This window comes from Lygodium microphyllum, chromosome 6 (genome assembly GCF_053477565.2).
Source record: "Lygodium microphyllum isolate KBCC chromosome 6, Lygodium_microphyllum_v1.1.10, whole genome shotgun sequence".
Lineage (NCBI taxonomy): Eukaryota > Viridiplantae > Streptophyta > Polypodiopsida > Schizaeales > Lygodiaceae > Lygodium > Lygodium microphyllum.
The window spans coordinates 18,519,557-18,544,502 of NC_141140.1; the positions used below are offsets into that span (position 1 = coordinate 18,519,557).

A 24,946-nucleotide genomic window follows, 5' to 3' on the forward strand; every position below is an offset into this window, starting at 1 on the left:
GAGAAAAAAAAGAAGAAAATAAATGAGACCATGATAGCACGAAAGAAACTTGATTGATTCATAATGAAGCAAGTATATTATTTTATAGCTTTCTACCTTTAACATGCACTTCACTCTTTGCTTATGGGATTTAGTTACATGCATCTCTAACACATGTGCCTCTAACACCACATAGACATTTTAACACCTCACATTGGTTCTAGCCTACTCTCTCTAGATAACTACACCTTAAGGATATACGTTGTCCCCCCTAAATTCCTGCAAGGCCTCTAACTCATCTAGTGTCAAACAAAGTATAGATAATTTAGAAGAGAGTTTCAAACCATTCCTTAGAGTTTATTTCCTTTATAAAACTTTCTTTCTAGCTTCAATATTCTCTCAATGTGTCCAAACTTGTTGCAACTTGGTTTTCCTTTGTTCCAATAATCTTGCTCTTTGTGTCAACTTCTCCCACAAATTATGCAAACAATTTTTAAATAATTGCCTTTTCTATAATAGTGCAATTACTATGGAGCTCAATGTAGAGTCTTGAGCTTTCTCCTTAAGTCTATCTTCTTACTCATATAAACCAACTTCAATTGGGTAGTACGATAATGGCATCTTCTTTTTCAATATCTATTCTTATTGAATATAGTTAGACTTTCAAGCTTTTGAATTTATTTATCAATTATATTAGGGATTCATATTGGTTTAGATCAAGCTTAAAATTTTCTATGAGCAAACTAAATTTAGAGTTTTTTGCTTAAGAGCCAAACATCCTGTCTAGCTTGTTCCACACCTCTTTTGCACTTTTAATTTTTGAAATATCGTGTAAAACATCATCAAATAGACCCCAAGCTATTATATCCAAAGAGCTTTGCTATTTTTTCTCTTCCATGTTGAATCATTAGAATCTTCAAGATCTTCAAAAATCTCTCAATGGGCTTTTCTCATAAAGTGATACATGGTTCTTATTTTCCTAGTGTGAAAATGGTTGCCATTGAATTTTTCCATTGCTTTTATTTCAAACATTCTTGTGAATAGAGAGGTTTTATTGGTAACTCACACGGTAATGTCTAAATCTGATCAGTGGGAATCAGGTTGGCAACTCCAACGTTCGATCTTCACTCCAATGTCTTGTTGGACAGCAGCATGCTAGACACAACTAAATTATGTATGATAGTTCCTTGTGAATGATGTGCATCATCACGCTGTTCAAAGCATGCCGCTATATTTTTTATAAGCAAAGGGAAGTGGCTGTGCAATATCACAACCCATTCTCTTGGGAAAAGGTGAAGTGAGCAAGGCGTATTGTCACAAGCTTTGCATAATGTGATGCCCCATTAAGCACGTCTAAGAAGCTGGACCAACAAAGCCAACTAGTACGGAAATATTTGAACAATTCACGTAAATTCATGCTCTGAAGATAACTTACATTAGTGGTTGAATTTTTCACCCTAGCGTGTTTTACACCCCTCAAAGATCACTAAAATCTAGATTAGATGTGAATGGAAAGTCCCACCTCTGTAGAATCAATGAATGAATGGACGGTAGTTATGAGAAATGCTGTTACCGATTGCGAAGGGATCTTCGTAACGAACTATACAAAACTGTGCCCCAAATATGAACCAAGACAGCAGACAGTGTGCTTGCTTGCTGGGAAGCTTTAGGATTTCATCCAATCTGGCATCAGAAATCGAGGCTTGATCACTTACAATGATGATGGCCGTGAGGATGCTGCTGCACAAATCGAGACTTCAGCTACGATGATGGTGGCCTCGATGACTATGGCCGTGAGGGTGGTGTTTGTGTGCAGCTCCTGTGTCAGCTGCTGAAGAAGACCGCAAGCCCTGGTGATGATCATAGAGTTTCTCTTGCGAGTCGCACACCCTGAACGCGTTCTTGCAACCCAGCTTCTTGGCAAGGTTACCCCATGATGAGCCTGATATAACTGATACGCCTTTACTCCTACGCAGCCTGCGGATCTCCACCCTCATGCTCGAGCACTGGTCCTCCAGCTGAGCCAGCCGCAGGCGCATCTGGTCCACCTCCGCCTTCTCCTCGCCCTGGGCGGCCTGCTGATGATCCATGTGTGCGCCTCGGCCTGCAGCTGCTGCGTGGTGGGAGTGGCTGTGCATCAAATCTGTGCTGTCGTTCGCGAATAGAGACCCCGTTATCGCCGACCGCAGCTGTAGCTGCTCCACAAAGAGGACCTTCACCGCCACCCGCAGAGGTAACCGGCTGTTCTGAGCTGCATGGCTGCAAGCCTCTAATGAGAGCTTGTGGCAGTTCATGATGCTGCTGATCGTCTCCCTTTCTTGCTCGGTCAACCAGGGATGTGCCTGATTAGGAATGCATAGCATCAAGTTAACATGGTCAGGCCTTCTACAAGCTCACAGTGATTAATCGCAGGCATAACGTAGTTAAACGTTCTGTCTCTCTTTATAAGTCCATAAACGTGTTCATGCATAAAGCAAGATCACCACAAAATGTTTCATCTTTGAAAAGTAGGGTGAAACATTTCAACCCCGGGCAGGTTGTAGGTGAAACAGTTGAATAATATATTTCTTCGAAATATATGCACAATGCAGTATGCAAGTGAGTTACACAATTTCAAGTATCAGAATTTTTGTAGTATCCAAGTCCGAAGTTTCTAGTTGCAAAGTTTCAACAATCTAACTTGTCAATATTAAACAGTTATCGGATAGAAAGATAAAGCGTCAAAGCCTACAAGTCACATCACTTAATGAAAAGGTAATACAAATATAGTCCAAAAGTGATTACTCTTGAGTCCTAATTTCTAGATCCCTAAAGCTCTACTAACTAGCTTCCAGTCCTGCTATCACTATTGGTGTCACTATCACTACTCACTTCCACACTCCAACAAAGTCGCAGTCGATCTAGAATGCTCAGCGCCTCTTTGTGTATGCCAATGGGGAACTGAGCAGCAACTACAACAGATGACTCTGCAGCCTTGTGATGACAACACACGGAGGATCGATTCTAGTGTCTTGTTCTCTCAGATTCATCATAATGACAAGAAATATCATAACATGTTCTCATGGAAGCTACTGTACCTTTGGCTCCAAACTCATCTGTCAGTCTAGTTGGAAGTAGCTAATTCTTTGCAAGATCTTCAATAGAAGCAACATTACTAGAACGTGTGGTGACACAAGAGTGTGCAATATGTGCATTTATCTAGTATTTGTGGTTGGAAAGATCTAGCACCCAGCTCTGGATATGGTGGACTTTGCGTGGTTAATGGTGGACATGGCCACTTATTTTCTTAGCACTCTCTTTATTTGGAAGATACTACAATATGGATTCAAAAGGCCAAAATAAAGTCTCAAGTAAAAGACAATTGGAATAGGAGATGAAAGACACATCTGCAAAGTTCAAACTCATGTTACATTGGAATCCCATAGTGAACAAATAGAGAACCACGGAATCAGATCCAATTTATCGGAATTGATTGGGAAACATGTTTGTTGATTGAATCATAAAGGATGGAAAAAAAATCATTGGCTTATCAGACTCTTTACCAAGCTATGAGGCAAATGAGGTGAGAGACAAATAGAAATCCACTGTCTATTCTAACACTTTTTGGACAGTTTCTCACAAAGAAAGTACTTTCTTGACAATTTTATTACAAAGACGGTGATATTTTTGTCAGCTTTGTTACTCAAAAATCCCCAAATTTTACGTAGATCATGGAGCAAGTGAAGAAAACATCATTGGACAGGTTTCGGTGGGTTCACCCCTTTGGTTTCAAGTGAGAATTTAGTGCCAACTTACTAATGTTTTTCAAGGGTTTTCAGGCTGACCTATCAGGTTAGGCCATTTCAAAGTACAAGAGTTGACCTTTCGTTATTTGTGTCATGAGGACATGTATTTTTGCAAGCCTCACTTAATGTCATATGGATTAATTGTTAATCACATGTTTAAGAAAATGTTGCAGATGTCAAGTATAACTGAGGTTAGTGCAAATTAATGAGCCTAGGATGCAAGGGAATCAACAGATGTCAAAGGCAAAAGTTATAGTTAGTTACATCACACAATTCTAAGTGGTATTTGGTGCCACTTATTGGCGTAAGTCATTTATTTGGCCGTAAGTGTCACTTGGTGACACTAGAGATATGGCATTTAATGATACTTAACATCCATCTAATGGTCAAAAATGACACAAGGACACTCGAGAGATGAAGAAGCCTAGCCAATTTAATTATTGGCTAGTCAAACTATTTTTCTAGGCATCGAAATAATTATTATATTAATTTGGTGAATAATACTAGAATTCAGCTGCCACTTGGCAAAACTTACCCGTGCAAGTTTGGGAAAGCTGAAAGAAAGAATTCTCGTTTTTGCGTTTTGAAGCTATTGGGAAGAGAGGTTGAGCTGCTATTGCTTGCTTTTGGAGTCATTTCTCGGCCAGACCATTTTGGTGAAGATGGTTGTATATTCTTGACCAAGGGAAGCTAGTGATCATTGTTAATACACTTTCTCCTAAAGATTGTAGCCTCTAATGCTCCCTTTATTGTTGATGAAACCATTTAGAGCTGAAAAACTAGGACAGTACCTCAATTTCACTGAATCCTCACAACAAATCTCTAGATTTTCTCTCTCTACAACATTCTCTCTTTTTTCTACAACCATTTCCCAGCTTTCCTCCAAGTTTTACAGCAATCTAGCCATTGGAAGTGGAGATTTTGGGTGAATCTCTACTATAAATCCTAATTTACAGCAAAAATTAGGGTTTAACACGTGCCAAACATTGAAGACTCCAAGACCACCTTGTAATGTACCCAGTTTTTTCAATCCCAACTTGACCAAAGCAAGAAACCGCTCCCTACCAAAGCGCAGCTGCCCTCTCCCCCGCCATCGTACCCTTGTCAAACTGCGCACCCGCTGACTAGCCATCATGCCCCCCTCCCCCCCGGGTTCCTCTTGCCTGCCTCCTCACCATCGCTCTGCCCCCCCCCCCCCCTTCTCATCATCAAGCTGCGCCTCCCCCTCCTTGCCATCACACTGCGCCCCTCCCTCCTCGCCATCACGCTACCCCCCCTCTATGCGCCCCCTCCCCGCCCTGTAGCTCTCACCATCACGCTCCCCCCTCCCTCCCCCGCCTGCACCCCTTTTGCCTTGTGGCTCCCCCCGCCTGCACCCCATTCGCGCTCCCTCCTCGCCATCACGCTGCCCCCCCTCTATGCGCCCCCCCCCCCCCCCCCCGCCCTGTGGCTCCCACCATCATGCTCCCCCCCCTCCCCCGCCTGCACCCGTTTTGCCTTGTGGCTTCCCCCGCATGACCCCATTCGCGTTGCCCCCCTCCCCGCCCCGCCCTAGTGTCTCCCCCGCCCTGCTGCTTCTCCCCCCTGGTACCTCCTCCCCGCCCTGGTCACCCCCACACCTTGGTACCTGCCCATGCTTGGTCCCCCTCCCCGCCCTTGTACTAGGACCAAGCGTTGTCTCCCCCGCCCTGGTACCTCACCCCCCCCCCCCCTCTGCCCTAGTACCTCACCCACGTTGTCTCCCGTCTCCTCTACCTTGCGGCCACCTACTTGCAATTCTCCCACATCGTCATCCGCGGCGCCCGGTGCCTCTATCGGCATCAAAAAACAAAATCCCCTCCCCTTTCCTCGCCATCGCCCCCCCCTCCAGCAGTACAGCAATGTGATTGGTAGGTTCTCAGTAGGGAAGCACAATGGAAACCTCTGGTCAAACGCCAATGCATTATGCGAGTGACCCCCAATCAAACTCCTTGCGTGTTGTCCTCTCTGAGGAACAACTCTTGGCCGTCCGTGCCACAGAGCTGGAAGCTTAAAGAAACAGCAATTTTCGGTCAAGTAATAGGACACTCTCCATCGAGGGCCCAGCTTCGAGATCGGCTCCACTCCACGCTGCAGATTGGCATAGCGTAGATCGTGGAGGCAACCTCATGGGCCATGGGATCTTCATGGTTCAACTCACCTTTGCGAACGCAGCTCGTAAGTTAGTGGAGAGCTCGCCCTATGCCTCCACGAAGGGGGTCATTCACACAATCCCCTGGTACAGTGGTTTCACAGTAAAGTCATTTGAGCTCCACAACAAATTTCTCAAGCACCCAATCACTTTACTTTTCCTCAGATTGGAGGTAGAGTACCGCCAGTTAGTGGAGGACTTTGGTCGGCTCTTCGGCACAATTCTTCCTGCCTCCTTCACGAATGCAGTGACAGCTGCAAGAGTCCCCAAGGTACGAGTGGCCGTGAAAGACACAAAGAGTATACCCAAGTTCCTAGAGATAGAGACAGGAGGTCACTCCTTTAGGTAGCAGGTCACTGTGACCGGGAAACCAAGGCAATGCCTACACTGCCATGACTTCGGGCATCAAGCAACAGACTGTACGTGCTTCAAAGCCAGGTGGCTCCATCGACACAGGTGGACGCTGACGGCTTCACACAGGTCCAGAGACGACAGAGAGGGAGACGGCAAGGAGGGCCGCAGCCAGCTCCTCAGACGCAGCCTCGACAGTAGAGAGCAGGAGGGCGAGTGACGCCCCCTCAGCAAAGCACTCCGCAACCCATCCCTCCCCGCCCCACCCGACAGGACCGCAACCCCCCACATCCACCACCCGCACCACAGACTACCTCACCTGAGATCCCACAGACCCCACCTCCCATGCCCCCCCTACTGACCCGGCCCCACCCCCCCCCCCCCCCTTACAGGGCCACCAACCCCCCCACACCCGCCATGTACCTCCAACCATCCCACCATCCCTCGATCTTCTTTCCCCCCACCACCTCCCCTGCCAAGCATCCCCCTCCCCTGATCCACCCCCGGTTCATGTGATCCCCCCCCCCTCCCCAAGACCCAGCCCCCCTCCTCCCACAGGAGGTGAGGAGCCATACACACCTACATCCTCCTCGCCCCAACAGTTCTCCCCCTCCCACACAGCCACCAACTCATATGCCCCTGCCACCCATCACACCTTCCCGAGACAGGTACAACTATTGCCACAAGAGTTCTTCCGCAATGGCCCATGGTCCTACCTGAGAGTTGCGGAGCACGGAAAGTTTCCACTACCTCTAGAGGTGGGAATCTTCGTGGTTCATAAGTCAAGGAGGGGCAAGGTCCATCTACTAGCACCACCGGATGGACCAAACTACACTTTTTTCCTTCAGTCCTCTCACTCAGAAGATTGGACGACGACACAGATAGAGGAGTTGAAGAATCAAGTGGAGGACCACATCTCCCAGTGAATGGGAGATGAAGGACTAGCACTGTTTGCACAACAGTGGCCTGGTTGCATGATGGACATTAACTGGTAGGCTGGTACCGAGGTCCCACACTTCAGTATCATCTTTCGAGCCCCTCCACAGTGGAGAGATCCGCGGGATGTGATTGAGAGGCCCCTAGCACAGGCGGCCCGTTTCTACCAGTGTACAGAGCCACGACTCTCAGCATGGCTAATAGATGCATTGACAGTACCACCTGGAGCATCTATCACCCCTATGGTCTGGCCGAGGGCCACCATGGGAAATTGGAATTCACCATCTAGACCTGCGGCAAAGTGCACTTGCATACCCCATAGTTTCTCTTTCTCATCACCAACCTCCACACTGAACAGATGCATGTTCGGTTAGTCAGGTTTCCCCATGAGCTTACACCTTGCATCCTTGAATGTGAACAGTCTCCACTACAGTGGGGCGCGTGATTTAGGAAGTTGATTGTTCGACAAGAGCTGCAACCTACCCTTGCCGGACGGATCGACATCCTACTTCTACAGGAGTATAAGCTCACGCCCACCCAGGCCCAGCAAGTAGGGAAGGTACTTCCGGGCAGCTCGCACACTTACTGGCAACACGTCATAGGTGCCCACGGCAAGAATGGAGGTGTATGCACCTCTATCGGCCTGAGTCTCACCGCCTATATACGAGACCACGGGACGATAGTGACAGGGAGGATTCTATGAATCAGACTGGATATTGGAAACTTGTGCCTTGGAGTCCTCAATGTCTATGCCTCTACGGAGGTTAGGGCACGCAGTAGGTTCTGGGTGGAGATCGCGGATGGACTCCCAGAGGTGGACTCCTAGATCGTTGGAGGAGACTTCAACAACCTGGAGGCTTTGGAGAACCAACAAGGTAGAGGCAGAAAGTATCAGGGCATGGCTAGGGAGGAGCAAGAGGCACGGAAGGTCTTTCTACTGGCAATAGGAGCACGTGATTCCTGGAGAGACCCTGCCTTCCGTAGGAGGGAGAGGTCGTTGGACTTCTCTTGGGGATAGAGACGGCTAGGTGGAGTCCTGCTGGAGTGGTTGGATAGGTTTTAGATGGGAGAGTGGGGTGGCTCTCGTGGAGACCAGATTGGACAGTTAGCATGTACCACATTGTCTGCCGATCGTTGCCCAGTATTCCTAACACTTGATCCCCCAACATCTGCCCTAGATACACGATCCTGTCGGATCCCTAACTCAATCTATAGGAGAGAGGATGTTACGAGACAAATAGAGTAGATTTGGAACAGGGAGTGGGACACGAGGAACCGGATCGCAGAGGATGTTGCAAAGGTCCTAGCCGAGTTGAGCAGTGTCTGCCAAGAAGCAACCATAAAGGCCAGGCAGCAGCGTTGGGAGGAGGAGAGAGCACTGCAACGGAACCTTGCAGCCACGCAGAGATTATCATAAGAGGCACCAGGAGATCCCACCCTCCACACACAGAAGGCGCCCGCGCGAGCAACCATTGCTCGCTTAGAGAACAAGCCCTCGAAGTTCTCTTTCCGCACCTCCGTAGCTTTCTGGACACGGAAGGGAAATACAATGTGCAAGGAGTTTTTCCAGGTGCACCAGCCTCGCACCTCAAGAGAGCAGATACACAACCTTCAAGATCAATATGGGAGAACTCGTTCTAGCCCAGATGAGGTGATGGAAATTGCCACCGACTACTACACGCACCTCTTCCAGCAAGAGACATCTTCAGCTAGAGGACAGCAATGTAGGTAGTAGGTCTGGGATCACATCCTGTCCCTCGTCACAGACCAGATGGGACGCTCCCTCCTAGTCCCCCTTCACAGAGAAGAAACTAGAGGAGGCTTTCCATACACAGGACGGGCAGAAATGACCGCCTCTCTAAGGCATCTTTCACCACCTACTGGGAGGTGGTGAAGGACCCCCTACTGATGGCCTTCTAGGAGATTTTCACTTCAGGATAGATGCCAGGGAGTCTTTCGGCAGGCCTTATCAATCTTGCCCCCAAAGGGAAAGACCGATTGGAGCTTTCCCAGTGAAGACCAATCACCTTATTGTCAGTGGCCTTTAAGGCACTGGCAAAGATGATTGGTAGGTGACTACGCCCCGTGCTTCCAGATATCATCCATGACACACAGACAGGCTTTGTCCAAGATAGGAGCATCCTAGACAATGTATTCACCTTCTTTGAGGCAACAAAGTGGGCGCAACACAATGGGCAGAGACTGGCCGTACTACTCTTAGATTTCGAGAAAGCTTGATAGGGTGGACTGGGATTTCTTGGAGGGCACCATGGTGAGGTTGGGTTCCCCCAAGGCTTGGATTTACGAAGTCTCCGCACTTTATAGATCGGCCACCAACAGGGTTCTCATAGGTGGTACGCAAGGGGTGGAGTTTCAACTGGAGAGATCGGTCCGACAGGGCTGCCCCTTGGCCCCGTACTTATTTCTACTCTTTGCAAAGGCGATGTCTCATTTCCTCAGGTCACGTGTGAGCGGATTACGTGGCCTACGACTTCCCATGAGAGAGGAGACTGAGTTGTTAGACTCAAAGTATGCAGATGATATAACACTCTACATAGAGGATGATGAGTTGATGCTGGAGAGAGTGAGGCTGGCTCTTGAGGTGTTTTGTTCTACAACGGGAGTGAAAATCAATTGGCGAAAGTCGGTTGGTTTCCTCACAAACCCGGACTCTAGCACAGAGTGGGGCGTCCACCTAGGATTTAGATGGGTAGACCGTCCGTTACCTAGGGTTCCAGGTGGGACTCAACATCACTCCCGCCCAGCAGTTTCTCCCAATCCTCGATTCTATTCGGGGAAAGCTGACCTACTTGAGTACGGCTCGCCTCTCACAAGCAAGCCGAGCCTTGGTGGTTAACCAGGTCCTCCTAGCGATGGCCTGGTACATCGCCTCGTGTTGATGCTTCTTCTCATCCTACGTAGTGCAACTTCGCTGCCTAGTACGGAATTTCCTTTGGTCCGGATCATGGTTCCAAGGATTCCAAGGCAAAGATGGCATGGACGACCATCATACGGCATCAATCAGAGGGAGGCCTGGGGATCATAGATCCAAAGTATCAAAGTATGGCCCTCTTGGGTAAGCTAGTTGTCCGCGGCCTCACACCAAGAGGGCAGAAATGGAAGATCCTATTGCAGGAGGATCTTCAAGACTGTAGACTGAGGCTTGGCGGTGAGTGGAGACCGTCCTTGAGATGGATCTTCACGTCAGCTCACATCACCCTGCCCAGATCACCTATCCTACGCAACTTGATCCACATGTGGCAGGACCTCCGTAAGGCCCTAATCCAGAGCCCCCCAAGTTGCCAAGAGGAGATAGATCGTCAGCCGGTAATCTGGAAACCCCCATGTCAAAGATCGAAAAGCAGCACAGCTTGGCGAGCGCCCCCACATCCAGTGGGCTGGCTGGGAGGCCAGCCCGCCTCGTACCATTAGGACATGGCGGCAGGTGTACAGGATGGTGAATGAGGTGTTGCAGCGAGTATTAGGCTGCCAAAGAGGAGTGGAGCTAAGGAGAAGGGAGATAGACGCAACAATACCTCAAGAGTGGCTTGCTCCCCCGAGACGAGAGCCGATATAGCCCGGGGAGGTATGGGCCGCTAGGTTCTCACCAGCAGGCGATCCCTACAGGTGGCAAGTAGAGTTAGAGTGGGTGGCGCTCCACTTGGGACCCTCTTCACCGTACAAGAGGAAGGGCGTTTGGCCCTTGACAAAGGGTAGCAAGATGAGGGGTTAACTGTCCTCTCATGGAGGAGAATCCAAGTGATTGGCCTTCAAGGAAAGACATGGCGGTTTGGACCCTTTTGTCTTCTGGCAGGAGCTTAGGGAGTGGCACCTCTGGATCTGGGAGGGCAGGCCGCTTGATGAGTTGGAGTGGGACCCGGGAGAGTCGCTATGGCCGGCCACAGCAGTCGCCAAGAAGCCACCGAGATTCCTAGAGTACACTGCCAAGATTGACAGACACGTACTAATGCAGGAGGATATGGATTGGGCGTCGTCACGTAGCAAACACTGGGCGGAGCACAACATCACGGAGCCTTTCCGATGGACCTTTTGGTGCCGCCTGTGGGATAGTTGGCTTATCTAGATGCAAAATAAGAGAGATTATATACGCTGCACACAGCAGCCTCTAAAAACACCAAAGCATTGCGAGCTTTCTGCTGGCAAACAGTCAACCAGGGCCGCCACCTTCTATATAAGGCCAAGATATAGGACACGATATTCATTATCGAGGCAAGGTCGTACACAGTGATCAATTTAAAGGCTCTACCCATCCGCCAGATACTGGAGCCCACAGCAGACCGCTCTGAGGTATGAGAGATCATAGGGAGTCTTATTGGTTTGCATATCTGGAAGGCGCGATGTCAGGAGGCTTTCGACGGAGAGAGACTTTCAGTACAGGCGACTTTAGCAGAGCTCTGGACCTCCATCATCCACTCCCTCCGCGGCCGATGGGATCAGGTACAAGGCAAATCCACGGCTCATCAAGAGCTCTGATGTCATTTCATGCACACTTGGGGCAGCTAAGACTTGTTTTTCGTGATGCAAAAAGGCAACCCCAGATGGCGATACATCCTCCCTCCATGGCTTCTTGCCCCCATTCCCCCCAAACCGCCTTGAGAGGCTTGTATACATGATTGACTTGTGACTTTCATCATCTCTAGCTAGTCTGTTGAGCATGAGCACTCCGTTGTCATCAATTTTCTTAGTACCATAATCAGCCACATTTTATTTGCAAAAAAAAAAAGACACCAAGACATAAATTAGTTTAACACGTGCCAAACATTGAAGACTACAAGACCTGAATTATTCAGGGCTGAAGGTGTTTTTCAGTTGAAATCGGGTGGACGACCAGCCAGCCACCAAATTTGGGGCATTTCCACTCTTCTCGAAGTGGATGAAGGCCAATTGATTGCTTGAATCAAGGGGCAAATCTAATTAAAGACTTACTGATCGCTTTGGACAGCAAGGGGAGTTTGGATTGGGAGAATCCCATTGTAAATCAACTTGTACTTTAATAAAGCTAAAGAAATACCAAAAGGGGCATCAACTTTGGGGCCAACTGGATATCCATTGTCCAAAGATTAGTAAGTAAATTTGTATTTTCAGTTTTGTAATAAAGGCTTAGTGCTGTAATTAAGTTGTAATCAAGGAATTACCACCCATCCACCGAAGGAAGGCTATGTAATATTTCCGCACGAAGTATTAATGATTTTTTACCCCACACCCCCCGCGCAAGAGCAATTTCAAGTGACCTCTCCGCGACAAGAAGACCCTTGGCTAAGTGCTTACTCCGCGTGTATCCACGAACTCCAGCCCACGTCACGTATGGAAGACCGTGGCTAAAAACCCGTAGCTCCCATGAGAACACCCCTTTCAAGGAGGAAAAAAGGGGATAATGGTTAAATTTTTGGCAATTTTTTTTATTATAAACCCCTCCCCCTCAGCCGATGCATGGCGGGGGAGAGGGAGTGTGAGAGGAGTGAGTGTGGTGTTGGGAGAGCATGGGGGAAGGAGCCATGCAAGTAAGCCACGTGTGTGGCTATCCCCCCCCCCCTTAAAGGCCTATAAGAACCCCCCTTAAGCTTGAGGGAGGAAAGAGAGAGAGTGGAGAATCGTGGAGCTGCCACCCTGCCACTGTGGAAGCCGTCATGCTGCCACACTACGCCACGCCGCCTTCATCGTCCCCACCACCATCATCATCCTCATCACCATCCTCGTCATCATCGTCCTCATCACCATCCTCGTCACCATCCTCGTCATCATCGTCATCGTCTCCATCATCCATTTTCTCTCACCACGTCACATTCCCTGTGACATTAGTTTGGAAGCTTCCAATTAAAGCCTCCATAAGCCTTGTTCTCCCGTGTTTCCCCAGGTTCTCTTAAAACTGTGTCTGCAAGAGTCGTGTCTTGCGCAAAAGGGAAGATCTTGGACAAAGAGGATTCGATACGCGAAGTGACCCAAAGGAGAGTTGCTGAAACGAAATTACTGCGTCTATGGCTCCCAAGAAAATGGCAAGAGGAGCACACGCGGGAGCTTCCAACCCGAGTTCACGTGTGGACAACACTCCGAGTCCTAATGCCCAAGTTTCGTTAATAGTCTCGCATGAAAAGAATGCATTTAAGCATGTATTTAATTCACGTAGTCAAGTTAAAATACATTGGGAAATTTATTTCCTTGCCTGATTTACGAGATTTAGTTGCATGTCGTGCATTTGAAATTGTTTGCACTTCCATGGTCAAGTTGCAATCGTCTTGAACGTATAAAGCATAACTTAGAAGATGATATTGTGCTAAGAAGGATAAAGCTTATGTCGGCATGATACACTTATGAAGTAAATTCATGGTCGTGGCTCATATAGAGGATAATCTTAGACGCCCATTGAATGATATCCAAATCGTCGCAATGTATGGAAAGGAATTATGAACTTACAAATTGCATGTGAGGATGGTTACATTTTAGGTCGGTTAAGTGCTAAAGAACGGGTTAAATTATAAATGGTCTCATGGCATTCGCTCATGCATGGAGTTCTTTTATCGAAGTTTGTATTTAGGAAAGGATGCATTTTCATATTAAAGCTTGAATTCAATGCATTAAACGAAAGATTTATAGGCATAGTTCTTGATGTAAATCAACGTAGGGTTTATACGAGTTAGCTCTAAATTGTCAATCATTATAGTTTAGGCAAGGAAAAAAAACAATCATTGTAGAACTTATAGCTGGATAGAAGAAAAAAGTCTATGAATCGCATATTTGCATGGAATGTTATATCTTGAAATTATTTACATCTTTTAGGAAGAGTATTTGCATCTCTAAGGAAAGATCACCTCTTGTCGCAAGACAATTAGATCAATTAGGTAAATCGCTTGTAATGGTGTAACTCAAATGATGATCACCTCAATGCGCTAAGTAGAGTTAAGCCGCGATAAAATTCTGCCTAGTATCGCACTCGGGAAATCGACTTAATATTTCCAACCTCAAAGGTCCTACCCACATTCACAGAATGTTAGGGTTAGCCGAACACCTATGCAAGAACGATTTAGGGTTCTCATCCTAAGGATCAATTAGCCAAATACTAGACCTCCGTATGGATTTAGAAACCCTAGGGCCAAAGCGTCATCGGCCTAGTAGGGTTAGGATTGGGTTGGGTCAAGAGGACTCCCAAACCCTACATCTTGACCAAAGTAATCTTGACCCAGGAATACCATATGATGGGAGAAATAATCCCACAAGTTAGGCGCGACACTTGTCTCCTGCAAAAGTTACAACGTCGCGTGGTTTTGTGTCTAATTCACAAAGTAGTATTGCCACTCCTTAGGACAAGGTTGGCGAGATCTAAGTATAAGTCTAATTTGCAAGGAGATAAGTAGTCATCCTACTACATCACCCTTCTTTGAGGCTAATTTGCCAAGTTAGGGTAATTATGAATTGCCTAGCAAGCAATTGACCAATCAAGTTAGGGCGACGAGGTCGCCCAAGATTTATTGTCTTTAATTTAGGGAAACATAAGGTGGAAACAATTTGGGTTAACTGGGTATAAACCCTAACCCAAGGATAAAAGGGTAAACAAGCAACTTAGCTTACGAAACCCTTGGGAACTTGCCAAGTCGCAATTGATCCCGGATCGAATACTGGATGCATTCGGAGAAAAGGATTCACACCTTAGCAGTTGGCCGTACAAACGACCATTGAAATGCCTGTAATTGTATACTTAGGAGCACTGTTTGTATTTCTTTGCTCAAGGAACTAATGCCAGAAGAATAACTAATGCTTCAGGTTAAAAGCCTGGAGGAAGAGGCAACATTAGTTTACCCCGACTGTCTGCCTGACCCTATCCAAAGGGGTTGTTAGCCGCGCCGGGTACGTGGACCGAACCCGCCGCGAGAGGTCTCTCCGTGGATGCTACTTGGAACAAGAGAATGCTTGGTTGCCAGAAGGGGCTCTGGCCGTAAATCCCTTGTCTCGGGGTCCTGCACAAGAGGCCGACATGACTCGGGATTGGATCTCGAGGCCCGCATACTAGTCAACGGGCGGAAACTTGGAATAGTGATCCCTGAGGATTGTTGATATTGCCTTCAAGCGGATTATGAAATTGCTTTCGGACAGATTATGGATTAGCCTTCGGGTTGGATTATATGATGTATTCCAAAGACTGATAAATAAATATCAAATGTTGAAAAGGAACTTGTTTGACATTGTTTTTCTATGTCAGTGCCTAAGTTACATGAAAGAACCAGTGAATAATTGGCTAATTAAGGAAGCTGTTTTTGCTTGTCAAACTAAATGTGGTAGGTAATTAGATAACTAAAGCAACCTGAGGAAAGTGCAGTGGATGTGACCTTGGGTCCATCCTATGGAAGGGTAGTCCCGGTTGGCCGGGAACTTTTCTCAACGGAATTAACAGCAAGGCAACGTTGACCTAGAATGTAGAAAGCTAGAGTCCCGATTTATACTGTTTTAGGGGAACGGAATGGGACTATGCCTTACAGGCAGAGAGGTTGAGCTTGCATCCCTCTCGTTTCCCATTCTCCTTGAACCAAGTGCAGTATTAATCCGCTTCGACCCTGACGTTTCTGCACAAGTAGTTCGTCTGGGGCTCGACGCTAGTTACTTTCTAGGAACTTGACCATTAGAAAAACCCTCGTTCAGGCCGGTCCTAAGTGGGAACGGCCGGAATGCTTCCGCTTCGTGGCAGACTCAGGAAGACCTAGATCTCAAACTCCGTGACATTCCATACGAGTGCCGGGCGGCACTTTCTGGACTCTCTTCCCAATGGGCTGCTAAGACATGTCCTACAAGTGGACGGTTGGACAACAAAATTGTACTCCAAATGGGCATTCTCTCTTGGTCAAAAGCCATTCCTAGCAGTGTTAAGTGTAGAGAACAGTAACATAAAGGATCAAAACAGCATCATGGTAGTTAAGTACAAGCAACGCCAATATTTGGAGTAGCATCATAAAAAATAGGGCAAGCTTATGACAGCATACAACGTCATGTTGTTGAGTTGGATCAACATTTGGTTGTGCATCATCACCTCTAGCATCGATATGCTATCTTGGATCAAATCAGGTCTATTTTATGCAGAACACCAGCATTACATGTGGATGCACAAGTGTTCAGGCACATACTGGCCGACCAGCTGCTAGGGAGAAATAGAATGCAGTCAGCTAGTGATAGATAAATTGGGCACGAAAAAACGCTGATGCAATCTGTGAAACAGAAGGCTCTACTCAAACCGCTTATGTTCAAACTGACTGCCCACCAAAAAGATGGAAACTACCACACTGAAACATAGAGCAACATGTTGGAGCTGACCATTGCAACCCTGTAACTGTCAACCATTTCAGTTAGATTTTTCCTTCTCTTACCTACGTTCTCTTTCAGTCTCCTCTCGTTGCTCGCTTTCCTCTCCACTGTGCACTCTCACATGGTATCAGAGCCACATGTGAGAGTCTGAATCTTTAAAGGGCAGACCTCTTGACCATTCCAATCAACTGGGCACTATCCTTGAAATGCTTCAAACCTTGCATTTCAGACCAGGGTAGCTTGTCTTCATCTCAGTTCATGACCCTTCTTTCCTACGGGGCAGCAAGTTTATTGACCTAGGCAACAGTATACAATCTGTGCAACATCTTATCTCGCAAACAATCATCTTCTAAGTGTTGCATTTACTGCAGGGATAGACCTGTGCTTATTACAAGCAGCTCATCTACATACTGCATGAACTGCCACCTTATGTTTTGTACTAGGCACACTTTTTCATAGAAAACTTGAAACATAGGAGCTGACAAGTTGCCATCAAGAGCAGACAAGCAACTGGGTGAAGCTGAAAAACTGCTCCAAATGACAAGCAACAATAGGGCAGCTTATAGGGATGAAAGTGCAACAATCCACCAGGTCATAATGATGAAGACAGCAGCTGGGAACACTCATCCAAGGCTACAACTATCAAAAATTGAAAACAGGGTTTGCAGTGATGGTGGCAGATGCTAGAACCAAATGCAAGTAGACAGCCTTGGAAAGGTCACAGCAACAACTGAACATGATGTAGCAAAAAAGATTCAAGTGACTTAGCACACTCTATTTATAGAGATCGAACTAACCAAAGTGTCCGGGTTTGCTTATGGGACAATGAAGGACACTAAGTGCATTTGGATTTTAGGGCCATTTAATGAGCTAATGAAGGTTTAATGTATAATCCATATTTTTTATCTTAACATCCCCTCTCAAGCCCAAAACATGAACCAAGAGAGACTACCAAGGACAACTTACCTCTTTTACCCCACAAGTTCCCACCCCAAAGAAACATGTTGCTTGCCTCTCAAGTAGCTAGGGCATAGCATGTGAAGGGGAGGGAAATCCAAAAGTCCCTCAACCATCTTCCTCCTCGAAGCTTGCCAAATAGCATCAAGATTCAAATGCCCATAATGAACATGCCGAAGCAACCAAGCTTGTGTGAAGACTGCATACCAAGGGTTGAGTGTGTAGAGTCCACCCTCCTGTGCACCTATCCAAAGAGCAGCTCTTGAAGATGCATCCTCTATCGGAGCTACATCCTGGGTAAAGGTGACTCCAGTACCTAGCTGTGTAAGTCTGTAAACAAACAAAAAGGTTAAAGACCAAATCTAGTACACAAAGGACTTTGGCCGAAGAAGAATGCCCACCAAGCAATAAGGAAACGGTCTCTACTCCACGCACGAGGACTAAAGAGTTGTCACCAGTGGTGGCAAATCCCCCCTCTAGATCGCATATCTTGAAGCCAATCCTAGCCGTAAGTCATGTGGGAAGAGGCCCCACTATCCACTAGCCAAGGCTTCTCCTCACAAGAAGCAAGAGTTGTATCCTCCACCTCAAACAAGTGTACAAAGACAAACTCAGTGGTAGCAAGTGTGGCCTTCAAATCCTTGGACCCCTCTTAGGCTTCAAATGGGGGGACTTCTGCCAACACTTCTCCTCAAGATGAGTGCGCCCTTCCCACAATGTACGCACTTGGGCTGCTTCTTTTTCTTATCCTTGGAATCATCCTTCTTGTCCTTCTGTCTTTTAGCCTAGGGCTTTCCCTTCTTCCCACCCCTTGAACCTACAATAAAAGCCTTCATGGAGCCGGATCCACTAGTCTTGAAGCCAATCCGCATAGTAAGTCATGGGAAAAGGCCCCACTATCCATGAGCCGAGGCTTCTCCTCAAGGAAGAAGCAAGAGCTACCTCAAACAAGTGTACAAAAGCAAACTCGGTAGTAGTGGATGTGACCTTCAAATCCTTGGACCCCTCCTTGAGCTTCAAATGGAAATACTTTTGCCAATACTTCTCCTCGAGATGAGTACCCTTCCCACAATGTGGAAACTAGGGCTTCTTCTTCTTCTTCTTCTTCTTCTTCTTCTTCTTCTTCTTCTTCTCGTCCTTGGAATCATCCTTCTTGTCCTCTTGTTTCTTAGCATAGGGCTTCCTCTTTTTCTTCCCACCTCCTAAACCTACAATAAAAGCCTTTGTGGAGCCAAATCCGCTAGTCCCCACCTCTCCGAGACACTCATCATGATTCAAGACAAGAGATGAAAGCTCCTCCCAAATAAGCATATCATGGATCCTCCATGTCAGAAGATTGAAGTAGAAAACATCACACTTTGGAGACAGCAACTAAGTCAATAGAATCACGGCCATATCCTCTAAAGATATCATCTTCCCAAAGGAGGACACAAGCTTGTCTCACATATCCTCCAATTCGTTAATGCGATCCTTCATGAAAGAAGAGTTGTTGAGCTAAAATATGCATTACTTGTTGATTAGCCTCTTAAACAGCCCCAAAACACACTAAAAATGCTCTTCTGGAGTAAAACCCTAAAACGGGGAGCGATTCAAGAGAGCTTACTGAGAAAACCCTTCCACATCTATAAATAGACAAGCTGCCCCCATTCAGCCATCATCCTTGTTTTTGCAAGTTACACCAGCCCACACACCCTCTGCTGCTGTTGGCGCCCAGTTTCTAGCCTATAGCCCGCCGCCTCCATCTACTGTCCAGCCATCATCGACTGCAACCATATTATCTCTAGCCTATCCATTGCTGTAGGTGACAGCTCTCAACTGTTGGCAACTACTCCAAACTGTTCCAGACTGCTGTTCAACCTACTGTCCATCATCTCTAGGGTCAGCCAGCCTGCATTTTCAACATTGCAAGCCCTGAGACTTTTAGACACTGTTCCAGCCAGCTGTTTACAGTAGACTGTGCACAGTTTCCAGCCTCCGATCGGTGGTACACTGCTGCGTTTACCAATTTCCAACCTCTAGACTGATGTGTTTTGATGACCAGCCTTCACCACTCCTACACTCTGACCGGTGGTCACAGACTTGGGATCCGTCTTCGATGGATGTCACACTCCGACATTGCTCTGCCCTTGAGCACACTGTACACTCTTACATTCATTTACAGCATTCATTCACTTCAGAGTTTGTGTTCTCTCTCTCCCTTTTTCTATTTGTGTTTGAGTTTTTTGTTTGAGTTTTGAGTTCTGCGTTTAGGGTTTGAGTTTTTGAGTTTTGCATTTAGGGTTCGAGTTTTTGAGTTTTGCGTTTAGGGTTTGAGTTTTGCCCTTTGTGTCTATGTCTGTCTCTTTGTGTTTCTGTCGTGGTCGTACACTCTATGTGTCCTCAGTGCAAACCCTAGCAGATTCCTTCACAGAGTCATCAACACCAAGCATCCGATCTCCAAGGAGATCATATGGACAAAGATCTTCTAATGATAAAGAGACACAAGCTTCTTCAACACCTTCGCCGCAATCTTCAATCAATATGCCAATGAACCAAGACAGAATCTTGTAAACTCATAAAGAGAAAGAATTGGGCTTGAGAGTTGAGCCGATCCCAAAGGGTTGCACGATCCATCGATACATAGTTGTCTCCATACGTCGTATGGTCCTGATCATGCTGTACAATCTGTACCATACGAAAAAACAGAGCCACAATCTGCACATCCTCCGCATTCTACCTACGCTTTAATCCAGCACATTCTGCCTGCATGACACTTTTGGGGGGGTGGGAAGCCTTGGATACCTCATCTCACCCCCTTTTCCAGCTATGCACTCTCCTCTTCCCCCCTCCCCCCCCCCCCCCCCAAGCCCTCTTTGATTATTTGACCCTTCTCTAATCTACAAAAGGTGCTCCTCTCCATGTTTCCACACCAATTTAGCAAGCATTTGTCATTCTCATCTTCCTCTCTTGGATCTTGAATTGACTTGTGATTTGTCATTCTCTTCTCCTATCCCCTCTTTCCCACACCCTATCAAAGCATTTGCCATTCTCGAATCTCATCTCCCATCCCCTCTATCCCGCACCCTATCAAAGCATTTGTCATTCTCATCTCCCATCCCCTCTCTCTCACTCTTACTCTTTCAACTTTACCCCAACCCTCAAGCCTCCCTCTCTTTCAACTTTCAAGTTTTAAGAGTCAAGATCCAAGTATCTCTCTCTCTCTCTCTCTCTCTCTCTCTCTCTCTCTCTCTCTCTCATAATTGAGTAGCAATACTTACATCAAACCATCAGGCGAGCTAAGAAAAACAAACACAAATGAAAGGCTACCAAGACTCTTAATGCACAAATATCACACAGAAAGGACAGCTGGTGTGGAGAAAAAAATATCAGCCACGGAGTACCAATGTCAAGAAGAACCAGATTAGCTAAAACCATAGAGGAGATCTGCCATAACACCTGCCATAACACTAAACCACAGACACGGGCCACATGACCATGGATGCCCAAGGCTGAATCAAAAATAAAGGCATTCCGAGTACACCAAATATGCCACAAAGCTGTCCATCTAAGGAAATGGAAGAGGCAGGAATAATCTGAATGAAAAGAAGACATAGAAATCATCTTTCCCATAATCCATAAACGAGTTGATATCCGTTGTTGAGTCGTCGAGGACTACACACGAGAAACAAAACTCCAAATCTATCAAGCAACAGGACAAGAGACAAAGAGATGAAGCAATGTCTCATCACATATAGTGCAAAATACACAGTGACCACCAAAGATCTTGCGAGCACGCAACATGTCCCGAGTTGTAATACCCCCCAATAAGCAACCTCCACATGAACACTTTGCCCTTATAAGGAACCTTAGACTTCCAGAGTTGGATAATTCTTTCCTGCCACTTCTTTTTGCTATTCCAATGTGCCATAATTTTTTAGCCTTTCCAGTAACCCATCTCTTGGCCTCAACCATCTAATGATATATCTGATTAGCTGACCTTTTCTCGAAATCATCACGAAGCACATATATCCAATCTTGCCAAGGAAACGATGGCATAATGCATGCAAAGAAGAGAACCTCAAAAGCATGTCCTGTATGGACAACCAAATGTCATGATATCCTCGAAGCACCCAAAAGTACTAACGAATATGCCAAAACAAATAAAGACAAGGTTGCCCAAGAATGACACCATCATGGACTGTCCGCAACCCCAAATGAGCCATCCGATTAAACTTGTCTTATTGCAAATCTTTATCAAGCCAATCCAACAACTTGGAGGTAGCCAGTACTTCTCCTTGCGGCGAATTCTTCTCCTTACAAAAATCAAAAGGGGACTAAATTGCAAAACCTAACATCTCCTACCAAGATGCAATCAAATGAGAAAGGAGAAATGACTAGGAGACCTTAATAGGCCTCGTGGAATTCAGCATATGTTGCCAAGAAGCTTGAATAACCGTGCTACCATGAGAGATGTCAATCTTTTCTATGAAAAATTTTGCAATAGCTGACCAAGGATGGCTCTCTATATATAGTGCCTGCAAAAGTGCTAGTCTCAAAGTAGCCATATGCAAATTAACATCCAATAAAGCTACTCCCCCCATCCTTTTAGGAGTAGTCACATACTGCTACGAAATCCACACCTAGCCTAAACGATTCCCTTTCTTTTTCCACAACATGAATCAGATAGGCTGGACCAGTTCCAAAAGAAACTTCTTAGTCCAAGAAAGCAATGGTAGAAAAAATGAGATCATTCTGATCATGATGCATTGAGCAACTTTAAGTCTCACATAAAGAGGCCATCCTTAAGATTTCCAATACGTGAGTCAATCATGAATACGGGATGGCATCCAATCAAGGCACGCGGAGCTACATCCACACCAATAGGATAACCCAAGTATCAAGTTATATCTCCTTTAGAAATCACAACTCCATGCCTTGCAAATCATTCTCCGTACAAGAAAGCAGTGTAGATTTTTGAGCATTGATATAAAGTCCCGATGCTAAAGCAAAAAGATTCCACACAACCATTACGCGATTAACATTAGTGCAATCAGGCTTAAGAAACATAAAGAAATCATCAATCAAAGATTGACCCAAAAGTTGGGCACCACTAGGAAGAGACAAACCAACAATCTCCCCTTGATTAGCCAACTTATCCAACAATAAGAGCATCGAGTGAGTGACCAAAGCAAACAGCAAAGGGCTGAGAGGGCAGCCTTGCCGAAGAGACCGAGACAACACAATTTCTTCTGTGATCCCTCCATTAATTGCAATACGAGCCACAGCACCTTGACTAATGGTATCAATAAGAGAAATCATGCAAGGACCAAATCCCATGGTGGACATTAGCTACTGCAAGAAAGACCAACTGACATGATCAAATGCCTTTTCAAGATCAAGCTGAAGCATAACAACTTGCTGGCCTGAGGCTTTGGACTAATCAATCCCCAATTGAACATTCAAAATGTTATGCATTATATTTCAACCCTTAATGAAACCATATTGACATGGATGAACCAAATGCGGAAATGCTTTTTGCAATCTATTGGCAATGATTTTAGAGAAGATTTTATACAAAGAACCCATAACAAAAATGGGTCTCCACTATTTTTCAGAGGCTGGAGAGGGAACCTTAGGCAATGACCGAATGACAACAATCTTCCAATCTGAAGGCATCCTACCAAAATTTCACACTTGCTGACACAGGCGAGTTAATGGGACCTAAGCTGCTCAACAGGGGCTGAAAACAACTCATCAGGAAGCCCATCCCAACCAGGGCTTTTCCTTCGTAGCGAATGGGACAACGCATCCTCCACTTCATCCTCTGAAATATCAACCTCCATCAAATCAACCGATTCTGGCTTAACTTGGTTACTAACCAAATCACAAATGTATCGATGAGCATATTGAACAGCATCAGAAATAATCTTCTGTGGACCCAACAAAGATTTATAAAAGTCAACCCACATTTGAATGATGGAAGCAGGATCAGTCACCATAACACCTTGCTCATCCAACAAACACACAATATTTCCCCGAGCGTATTTCTAGTGTAAACGAGCAAAAAGCTGATGAGATTGACAGTTATTATCATGCAAAGCTTTTGCTCGGACCAGCAATTTGTATTTAGCATATTCCTCCTCTTGAAGAGATCGAACTCTACATTTCAACCATTCAATGCATACGAGCAAGTCATCAATGGTATCCCCTGGCTAATACAAAGACAACAAGTGGACCAACAAAGATTGCGCATGCTACAATTCAGCTCGTAAAAAGGAAGCATGTTGAATACCATACTGTCAGGACAACGCTAATGCATTATCCCTAAAAACAGTCCATGCTTCCATCCCTCCAAATAGGACCCTCGAGCTAAAAGAAGCAATCAATTGCTGAATACATTCCAAAAGTTGATTTTGCAGCAGAAAAGATTGATTGAAACGTAGAGGCAAACGAGCAAGGAGAGCCTTAAAGGCATGAACATGTCTATGGGTCAAATCCAAAACCAAAGGATAGTGATCTGACAAGACATGTTGTCGCTCCATCCACATATCAATGACTGCAGGAAGAAAAGAATCACTCTGACAAATGTAGATCCTATTAAGTCTATCCGGAGTATTTGGGTGCTGAAGAGAACGATAAATATATCCAAATTGTGAAGGATGCATCCAGGACCACATGTCCTGTTTCAAAGACACAGCTGCCAGAGCATCCCAAGCTTTGCCACTTAGGACCATCCATGTGGTGAAGTCGCCTGATCCATAGATACACATGCATTAAAATCATCCATAACAAAACCTTGACAAGCCATGGCAAGGCAATGCAAGTCATCCCAAAGCTGATGACGTTCCCGAGTAGTAGAAAGAGCATACACGCCCACCAACCACAAAACCTCTCTCTCATATAGGATTTCCAACATCAGAAATCTGCCACAATGTCGTGAGAAACCAAGGATGGTTGCAAGGAAGATCTAACAACCGACATAACTCCAGATTTATGTGGAACCCGACCACTAAAAAAAACTATATTATATAATCCTTATATACACAAGAAGATCCTACCAAAGCATACTGTTTGTGCTCCACAACACAAAAAACATCCCAATTTCCAGCTAACATAACTTTCCACAACTAATACTACTTAGTGCTCGAAGAAATGCCTTTAACATTCCATAAAGCAAGTCTCATGAAAAACCACAAAAGAGAAAACTACTGAATCGCCACTTTCCCTTTCCCTTTAACATTAGTAGCTTTAGCTGTCTAAAATCTCTCCATCTCACTTCGGATCACATCTACAAGATCCGCCCTCTACAAACTAGCAATCGAGCACGAGAAGAGAACTACTATTACTAAGAACGAAAAACATCTCGAGGAGGCACAAGCCTCCCATGTGTGTCAAAGCGCAAAGCAAAATCAAAAGCCCTTTTATCATCCACACCAACTACAGGAACACATGAAGATTGAGGTTTCATATAAAACCCCTCACC

The 24,946-nt window shown here is 45.9% G+C and overlaps 1 protein-coding gene across 2 annotated transcripts in view; it reads right to left on the minus strand.

Annotated features, from left to right (window-relative positions):
* Nucleotides 1–1,322: 1,322 nt before the first annotated feature.
* The window catches only part of LOC148034339 (BTB/POZ domain-containing protein At1g30440-like), a 34,681-nt gene continuing 11,057 nt past the window's right edge, over nucleotides 1,323–24,946 (minus strand). The window contains exon 4 of one of the 2 annotated variants that reach the window (XM_087679291.1): nucleotides 1,323–2,321. In XM_087679291.1, the coding sequence (XP_087535417.1) occupies nucleotides 1,737–2,321 (585 nt within the window). In that variant the 3' untranslated portion in view covers nucleotides 1,323–1,736. The remainder of the gene's footprint in view (nucleotides 2,322–24,946) is intronic. The other variant, XM_087679292.1, reaches the window with a different exon arrangement.